Source organism: Carettochelys insculpta, chromosome 4 (genome assembly GCF_033958435.1).
Source record: "Carettochelys insculpta isolate YL-2023 chromosome 4, ASM3395843v1, whole genome shotgun sequence".
Lineage (NCBI taxonomy): Eukaryota > Metazoa > Chordata > Testudines > Carettochelyidae > Carettochelys > Carettochelys insculpta.
In genome coordinates this window covers 8,738,141-8,748,336 of record NC_134140.1, presented here as the reverse complement: position 1 = coordinate 8,748,336, position 10,196 = coordinate 8,738,141, and the positions used below count along the sequence as shown (strand labels likewise).

General features: G+C 44.0%; 1 protein-coding gene across 2 annotated transcripts in view; it reads right to left on the bottom strand.

The window, feature by feature from the left end:
- Window positions 1–6,523: 6,523 nt before the first annotated feature.
- Window positions 6,524–10,196, bottom strand: part of SMOX (spermine oxidase) — a 103,041-nt gene continuing 99,368 nt past the window's right edge. For both annotated transcript variants that reach the window (XM_074992253.1, XM_074992254.1), the window contains one exon: window positions 6,524–6,985. In XM_074992253.1, the coding sequence (XP_074848354.1) occupies window positions 6,848–6,985 (138 nt within the window). In that variant the 3' untranslated portion in view covers window positions 6,524–6,847. The remainder of the gene's footprint in view (window positions 6,986–10,196) is intronic.

The following is a 10,196-nucleotide window of genomic DNA, read 5'->3' as shown; positions in this document are numbered from 1 at the left end:
ACACTCCCCAGGTCAGCCTCTTGGGCTCGTGTAACTATTAGAACTGGATGAAACAGTCATCATGAACATATCTTGTTTCTGAAGCCCACCAGAATTGGCTATGTGCAAAACTCCAGCAAAACTGCAGCCACCTTATGTAAAGGTGACATTTTCCAACTTCATTTTGCCAGGGGCATTGTTCATTATACACATACCCAGAAGGCCAGAACCTTTCACAGCAGAAACATTATTTACCTGCTAGCCACAGAAAGAGAGGTGGAAAGAGAGGTGGAAATCGTTTCATGCTTTTTTTGCGAAGACCTAATGGAGTTAAAGAGTTTTAAGGTACTAATCCTGTAAATATGTGCACATGTGCTTCACTTTAGTGCCAAAGCATAATCCTTTGGTCCAGATAGACAGACAGTAGACAGAAAACAACAACATAAAAGATTACACAGGGGCACGTGTCATGTGTCAGCTGAGATCCACAAATTTTGTTTAGAATGCATTTTATTAGTTTTAAAGGTAATCTAATGTCTGTTATCTTTAAAAAGACATAAGATCCTCACAAAAAAATTATCTGTGCTCCAAAATTACAGGCTCTTGTCCCTATGGGTGAGGGAGAATCACCCTTGGTCAGCATATAGGGCCAATGACACACAGATGACCAGTTCTATAATTGTTTAGTTTAGAAAACAAATTAAGAAAGAATGACTGCATCAGAAGTAGACAAAATAATGAAATGGGCAGAACATAAAATCAATACTTCTGTTTACCCTCTCTCAACAGAAGACCGGGAAAATCAACGAAAGCCAGAAGGCAATAAAAATGTAATATTGACAAAAGAAAATGTCTTTTTTACAAATAATGAATAATTAGTCTATGGAATAAATAAATAAAATTGCAAGGCACATAGAAGAGCACGAATTGTTGGGCAAAAGTCAGCATGGTTTCTGCAGAGGGAAGTCGTGTCTAACTAATCTATTAGAATTCTTTGAAAGGGTTAATAAACATGCAGACAAGGGGCACCCAGTGGACATAATATACCTAGATTTCCAGAAAGCCTTTGACACGGTCCAACACCAAAGGCTTTTATGTAAATTAGGCGGTCATGGGATAGGAGGAAAGATCCTTTCATGGATCGGGAATTGGTTAAAAGACAGAAAACAAAGGGTTGGAATAAATGGTAAATTTTCACAATGGAGCGGGGTAACTAGTAGTGTTCCCCAAGGGTCAGTCCTGGGACCAATCCTGTTCAACTTGTTCATCAATGATCTAGAAAATGAGGTAAGCAGCGAGGTGGCAAAGTTTGCAGATGACACCAAGTTGTTCAGGACAGTCACAACCAAAAGGGATTGTGAAGAACTACAAAAAGATCTCAGCAAACTGAGTGATTGGGCAGCAAAATGGCAAATGAAATTTAATGTGGGTAACTGTAAGGTAATGCACATTGGAAAAAATAACCCAAATTACACGTACAACATGATGGGGTCAAATTTAGCTACGACAGATCAGGAAAGGGATCTTGGAGTTATAGTGGATAGCTCTCTGAAGACATCCACGCAGCATGCAGTGGCAGTTAGTAAAGCAAATAGGATGTTAGGAATTATTAAAAAAGGGATAGATAATAAGACAAAAGATGTCATACTTCCCCTATATAAAACTATGGTATGCCCACATCTTGAGTACTGCGTGCAGATGTGGTCACCTCACCTCAAAAAAGATATATTGGCATTAGAAAAGGTTCAGAAAAGGGCGACTAAGATGATTAGGGGTTTGGAACGGGTCCCATATGGGGAGAGGCTAGAGAGACTGGGACTTTTCAGTCTGGAAAAGAGGCGATTGAGGGGCGATATGTGATGTGGAGAAAGTGAATACAGAAAAATGATTTACCTTTTCCCATAATACAAGAACTAGGGGACACCAAATGAAATTGATGGGTAGTAGGTTCAAAACTAATAAAAGGAAATTTGTCTTCACACAGCGCACAGTCAACCTGTGGAACTCCTTGCCGGAGGAGGCTGTGAAGGCCAGGACTCTATTAGGGTTTAAAAAAGAGCTCAATAAATTTTTGCAGGTTAGGTCCATAAATGGCTATTAGCCAGGGGTAAAGTATGGTGCCCAAGCCTTCAGTACAGGGGCAGGAGATGGATGGCAGGAGATAAATCACTTGATCATTGTCTTCTGTTCTCCTTCTCTGGGGCACCTGGCATTGGCCACTGTCGGCAGACGGGATACTGAGCTGGATGGACCTTTGGTCTGACCCAGTATGGCCATTCTTATGTTCTTATGTTCTAACTTACTGTTAGAAGAGAAAATTGAGGCTAATAGCTTAGGAGGATTTAAAACATGATGCAGATAAGGACATTCATAAACATGTGATAGGACTTATAAATAATTAAGGAGAAGGATAAAAACCTTCATGCTTCAGGGTATAAGTGAACCACTACCTGATGGTGGTCAGAAAGAAATTTTCCCCTGAAACGGATATTTCATGATTGGCTAGCATAGGATTTCTTACACCTTCTTCTAAAGCATCTGATACTGTCACTGTCAGGGAGACAAAACACTAGATTAGATGAAATCCAGGCCTCAGCCAATGTGACAATGCTTGGTGCTCTGCACAGGCAGTACACAGAGGAACAGATCTAAACCAGATCCTTTTCTACAAACTGTTCTGCCCACAGAATTCAGGGGATACAAAAAAATCTGAAAGAAGATCTGCATAAGCCAAAACCACCTCTGCACTTGTGCTCGTATCCTGGTTCCGGTTTTGTTTTATAGCCCATGCCTGTTTACAGCAGAGAAGAGAACATATGCTCTGCAAAATATTTGCTTTACACAAAGAAGGAAAAAAATCTTCATGAGAAGTAAATGACACACGCACACACATATGCTTCAGCCTTTTCCTGATGTTAATACCCAATTAAGCACAGTTTTAAAATAAACAGCGAGTTTCTTTTTGGGAAGCCTAATTAGACCTTAGGAGAATTCTCTGTTACACTGATAAGCAGCTCTGGGGATTTGGTGCAGATGGTTATGACTCATTATGCATTTGGTGCCCTCCTCCTCCTTTCACAGTGAAACAGGCTGCCATGGTCCAGGATGCATGCAATACACACTACAGCTGGAAAATCTGATCCGTGGGTTGCTCCGTCACAAACGATTCCGCACACCAAGGCATGACTGTGCAGAGTCAGCAAATCTGCGGCGATCTGCATTATAGCCACGAATATCCGCATTCATGGCTCCTCCTTGCACACTGGATGAGGATACAAATTTTGTATTGGTGCAGGGCTCCATGACACACTGTTCTCTCCTGGACGCAGGCGGAGCTGCTCAACTGCATGTCACGTGGCTTAGGGTTAGGGTACATCTACACTTGCTGGGAGATCAGGGTTGATCTTCTGGGGTTCGATTTCACGTGCCTAGTGGGGACGTGCAAAATTGAACTATCAGGGTCGACAGTCAAACCCTGTACTTCCCATTATTGCAAGGAGTAAAACAGATCGAGGGGAGAGTTTCTCCCATTGACCTCCCTTAGTGAGGACGGCCAAATAAGCCGATCGTAGACAAGTCGATTCCAGCTATGCAATTGTCATGACTGGAATTGCATATCTAGGATCGACTTTCAGGTCTAGCGTAGACCTGCCCTTAGTTTCTAAAGGAGGTAACACAAAACCCGGGATGTCACCCAATGAAACTGAGAGGGAGCAGATTTAGAACAAACACAAAGAGGTGGTACTTCACACCACTGCCCAGACAGCCTGCAGAACTCATTGCCCAGGGATGTTGTGAAGGCCAGAAGTATAACTAGGTTCAGAAGAGAAGGAGATAAATTGTATTAGCCAAGATGGTTTGGGCCCCAATCCCACACTCCAGATGTTCCTAAACCTCTGACTGCCAGAAGCCAGGACTGGGTGACAGAGGATGGATCACTTAAATTATCCTGGTCTGTTTACTCCCTCTGACACATCGGGCACTTGCTGGAGGAAAGGATACTGGCGAAGACCAGATGGACCATTGTTCTCATCCAGTACGACCGTTCTTAGGTCCTTGCAAGCTTCTCCTTCAGCTCAAGAGGGAAGGATCTATCCTTTCGGTGCTGGAAAATTTAAGTTGTTGCTCAGCTGCCCTCACAAGTTTGGAGCTCATGGACTAAACACAGGACTGACACTCAGGGGACAGGGCTCAGTTCCCAGGCCTGCCAGTTTGAAAAAGCTCTCTCCCTCTTTGATTACCTTTTCAAGGCTTTGTCCTGTGGGCTAGAAATGTAGTCCACCTTCGTCTTTAGCCATTTCTCAAACAAGCCAAATGCAACTAGGGCTGAGCTTTGCTGCTGCTGGTATCACTGTCTTTGGAGGCTGCCCTGATAAAGGTGTGCCATCCCAGTCAGTGCTGGCCACCAGGGTCAGACGGGCATGCAGCAGGCAGAGCACATCACAAACAAACCTTGGCGGAGAGATTCCCTAATCTTTCGCATGATGTTTAGGCTCCTCACAAAACGTGGAGTTGGGTTGTTCAATCAGTGTCAGGCTCTCAGTCTGAGGAACATGTGCTTTCCATAAACCAGCGGGGCCGGGAAGGTGGCATGCCCCAGAACTAAAGCTGGTTACAGAACGGTGGCCTCAAAAGGGGATCCCAGAGACATGCAAAGCACAAAGCCCTCATACCCCCACATATACTCCAAGTGTACAGTCAGCATCGCCTAAAACAGCAGCGCCCACGCTTGCATACTGACCTGGGTACCTCCTACAGCAGTGGTTCTTAAACTTTACTGCAGCCTGCACCCCTCTGGTTCTCAAAATGTGTTCTCACACCCTGATCAAAAATGGAGATGGGGGCATATACACTTTTAAACGCATATTAAACATACGTAAAATAGTTTTATGTTATTACTCACCACAAATACTAGTACAGGCGGCAGGAAAAAACACGCAACTACTACCTAGAGATTTTGCGGAGTTTTGCAGTGGAAGTAAACTGTAACCAACGCGCTAACAGTTAGTAGCTAACTGAATTCAAACAAAGCCGCTGAGCTGCCACATCAACATCTGTGCACGTGTCAAGATATACCCCGCAACATGGTGGGACACTGTATTTTGCAGCGAGATAATTTCACTACAATTAACTTAACAACTTGAAAAGAAATTTTTGTTTGTATATTACTGTCATCGTGAAAAAATAAACAAACAAATAATAAATAAATAAATAAACAAACAAACAAAAAACAAATAAATACATAGGTTTGATGAAACAAAGTAATTGTACACTTACTGTGCTTTTGATGATTTACCTTCTAAAAAAATCTGGCATGTCTCGCACTGCCAGAAAGGGCAACACACACACCCCAGTGATGACAATTACACAGTGTGCACCCCAGGTTAAGAACCACTGTCCTACAGGGTAGGAAGCAAATACTCCTTCTCCCAGCACCCAGGAAATTAGAGTTGGAACAGACCAACGAGGAAAGCTGCTCTCTCCCCCTGAAGATGTTCTGTGCTCCATTTTAGGCCTCCAGTGCATATATCAAGGCCTGGACTACAAATTTGGATCCAGCCATCCACACTCCTGCAAAAAATTGATACCAGGCTTGGCCTTCACCATTGTGAAAAGGCTCAGATTTTAGTCTCTTTAGTCTTCTGTCTGGAAAGTGTATCTGGGGCACTGCCACTAAAGAAACAGAGAACTAAGGGGTATGTCTACACTTACGGGGAGATCGACTCGTTCGATTTCACGTGTCTGGTCACAGAAGTAGTAAGGGAGGTCGATGGGAGAAACGCTCCTGCTGATGCCCCTCAATGAGGATAGACCTTACAATCGACTGCTGATATGTCGATTCTAGCTACATTATTGACATAGCTAGAATTGCATATCTGCAGGAAACTGTAAGGTCCAATGTAGGCCAAATCTTAGTATGTGTCTTCACTGCAGAGTTAGCTCAGGCTCTGAGGTGGATGATCCCCTGACCCTGCTCCCATCAGCATGGAAAACCCTCTCACCTGAGTTTGCTGGTGCTTTAAAGCCAGGCTACTCAGGGTGCAGAAGCTAGTGCGGCTTTCACTCAAGCTGGTAACCTGTCCACTGTGTCCTGAAGATGTTGGCTAAGCCAGTCTTGTACTCTCAGTCCTCCAGGGCCTTCCCACAGTCCCTCCCTCCCTGTGCTTCCCACAGACAAGTTCTCCCTCCATTCACGGGGAAAGAACCATTGAGCAGCTTAACTTCCTGCAGCACAAAGGCCTGTGGGGTAAACTCCCATAAGGCCTAGCAATGGGAGTGCAACTGCAGGGACAACAAAATACCTCAGGGATAGGGCTTTGCAGTGTGACTGCTCACACATGAGCTAGACTAAGCCACATGCTCCAACCCAGGTGCCAATCACCCAGCTTTGCAGTGAAAACACACCAGAAAAGAAAAGGCCCCTCCTATTCAAAACCCCACAGCAGGGGACAGACATCCATGCCTTGTTATAACACCCTGGAAAGAGAAAAATAAGGTACTGAGCAGAGGCTCCCAAAACAAGCACACAGGCTGTACTGCAACATTCAGATCTTGTATTACAACATTTATTGTAGAAGAGAAGGCACTTACAATACAGGAAAAAAACTGAAGAGGCACTGAAAGTGCAGTTAAAATTAAAGTGACGCACCCGCACGCACGCACACACAATACAGTCTACCATACAGCAAGAGCACCCTCCCCTGTTAACAATACAGTAATGGAAATAAGCTACGGGTGACTACGTTTTAAAACAGTTAGGGCTTTTTTATATAAAAAGATAAAAATTGTCCTACTCTTAATTTAAAAAACCTACACACAACTGTAAAAGGTGTCACGAGTTAGTGGTTCTTCTTGAACATTAAGCTTTTCAGTTCCTGCATTGTAAGAGGTCCTGGTACATTTCAATGAGGTGAGCAGCCTCTCTCTGGCCAGAAAGTAAAGCACCGTGAGTAGTGGAATAATACTTCCTGTGAGTGGCCTCCCCCGAAAACATCACCTGCATAGGCTGGAGATGGGAAAACAAAGTCAGGGGAAGTCTCAAACATGCCATTGCCCTCCTGCAGTCTGAACATTGTGGGCATCAGAGGGGAAATTTATGAAGAGGGGTGCCACAGCTACGTGCATGTTGTGAGTACCAACTACATACTGGCTAGCACAGTGTTTCTCAAGTTTTTTGTAAAGTACCCCCTTTTCAAAAGAAAAAATCATAAGTACCCACAGACTTCTACCACTGGTTGAGAAACATGCTCCTAAGGTAACCTGAGGTCTTGAAACAAGTGTTATTCTACCTTTCCAGATTACGGTCCCCTTTTCAGGAAACAGATTTGTTTTGCATATCGCCAAGCTACATTTCACCTAAAAACAACTTACAAAAACATCACAGCAGATGACTACTGAAAACTTGCTGAATTTCTGCCACCTTATTATCGAATAAATGAATTGGAATAGAAACACTGCACTTGCATTTCAGCGTAAGGTATACGAAGCAGTAGAAACAAATCATTGTCTGAATCAACTTTTTGAATGGACTGACTTTACCAGTGGTTTTTATGTATCCTGTTGTAAAACTGGGCAAGTATCTAGATGAGTTGATGCACCCTTGGAAGACCGCGATGTACCCCCAAGGGTATACGTTCCCCTGGTTAAGAAACACTGAGCTAGCGTATAGTACCATCCTCTGTGGCCATGGGTACACCAATGGAGCTGCACTGGTACAAGTCATTTTTTACCCAGCTGCAGTACATCTACACTGGAGGAGGTGTGGAAGCTTTACCTTCGCTGATGATCTGATTTCTGCTTCTTTCATCCCAAACAATGCCCTGTTCACTGTATTCTTTTTAAGGACAGAGTTTAATTTTTCTCAGTATGACAAGATACAACCCAAAGCTGCCAGATATTTGGCATTAGAAAACCACAGCCCCTCTCTCTGTTTTATAGCTCCTGTCATGACAGTATCTACGTGCTCGTTCAAGGGATTGCAGATGAAAGAGCTCAGGTTCATTCTGAGATTTTATTAATTAAATTCCCCACATGTGAGAGATATGAAGGGGGAAAAACAACACTGGCCTCAGAGTGGTGAACTGAACAGGAAGTAAGATGTTCACAGGCTTTAAATGATTCGAAATCTCAAATACCCTTTTTAATAGGCACCACTGCCCCTCATAATTATACCAAAAAAAAAAGTGTAGCAAAAAGAAGAAACACGATCACAAGAAGTCTGATCTGAGAAGTCTTCTCTCTAGGAAGGGGCCCTACCTCCTTAATGGTATGTCCTCACTAGCCGGAAGATCAACCCAGTCAGAGTCGATCTTCTGGGGTTCGATTTTGTGAACTTAAAGGGGGCACCTGAAATCGAATGATCTGGGTCAACAGTCAACCCCTGTACTCCTCAATCTTGCAAGAAGTAAGGGAGATCAAAGAGGCAGTTTATCTCGTCAACCTCCTGCAGTGAGGACAGCCATGTAAGTCGATTGTACATGAATCAATTTCAGCTACACAATTGCCATAGCTGGAATCACGTATCTACAATTCACTTTATGGTCCAGTGTAGACCTGGCCTTACACAAAGCAAGTAAGGCTGTGAAATTGCTGAGACATGGCTCTCATGTCTTCTTAGCGCATCAGTCACACGTCTAGAACTGCCTAAGAAGAACATTTTATCACATAGACTTGAGCTCCCAGTACATAAGGTTTAATACAGTAACATGGCCACAGAGGAGTTCTCCAGACGTTGCTCTGGCATATTCTGAATTAGGCCTCAGGATAAGTCACAATTTAGCCCAGCTGCAATGCTCATTCATAGACATACAGCTTCTAAGGCCAGACAGGATGACTGTGATTATCTAGTCTGACCTTGCGTATGACACAAGACATGGAACTTCTCCAAAATAATTCCTAGAGCAGAGCTTTCAAACACCCGTTCCTTATTTAAAAATCACTGGTAATGAAGACTCCACTTTGCTAAATTGTTCCAATAGCGAATTACCTGCACTGTTAAAATGTACACCTGACTTCCCATCTGAATTTGTCCCACTTGAATTTCCAGCCTTAGGATCATGTTACAGCATTCTCTTTTAGACTGAAGTGCCCTTTTTATTAATAATATTTGTTCCCCATGTAGATAGCTGTGGACTGCAATTAAGTCACCTCTCACCATTCTCTTTGCTAAGCTGAATAGATTTGAATTCTGGGAGCCTATCGCTACACAGCATTTTTTTTTCTGATCTTTAATCATTCCTTTTGCTCTTCTTTTAACCCTCTCCAATCTGTTTGTCAGGCTGAGTGGTGGGCACCAGGCTTGGAGACAGGATTCTAGCAGCATTTGCACCGAACCAAACACAGAGGTAAAATAACCTTTCTCCTCCTCCTCACAACTCCCCTGTTTATGCATTCCCAGATCACTTTAGCTCCTCTGACCACAGCATCACACTGGGGAGTACAGTCAGCTGATTATCCATCATGAGCCCCAAATGTTTCTCGGAGTCACTGCTTTCCAGAAACACTATGAAAAAAATAGGCTCTGTTTTAAAATGAATAAACCATGGCTGTTTAACATCCACCATTTCAAACGGGACTTTGCACCTAGCACAGCCAAAGAAAACGGTGTTCTAAAATATACCGTAAACGCTCGAAATCCACAACTTCGAGTTACGCTTAATTCGCATTAATGCAAATTAAGCACAAGCCAAAGCCACTCTTCAGCTGTCTGCCTGCCTGCTGGGGGAGCCTGGCAGGCAGACACCCACACCCACACCACTGGGGGAAGCCAGGGAGAAGCAGTGCCTGGCTCCCAGAGTGGCAGGGAGTGGAGAATCAGGCAGCAGCCTCCCCTGGGCTTGAAGTGCTGGTCAGTTTCCTGGCTCCTGCCTGGTTCCCATCTCCCTGCTGCTAGCGTCAACTTGCACAAAATTTGAGTTGTGGGGGGGGTTGCAAGGAAAGCAACCCCCGCGTAACTCGGGGGTCTAAAGTATTAGACTATCCTGGCCATGCTGAGATTCTCCTTCGCAGGAGCCTGCCCCAGCTGATGGGGAGCAAGAATTCAAAGCTACCTCTGGGTGTTCAAGTCCCCGAACCCACCCCGCAAAGCAGTGACCAAAAGAACAGGAAGGTGAAGCAGGGAGGCAAAACCTCCCTGAGCCAAATCATCTGAAGGACAGATCACCGATATCTGAGGGCAGATTTCCAGTAGGTGAACAAAACACAAAATGGCAAGGACA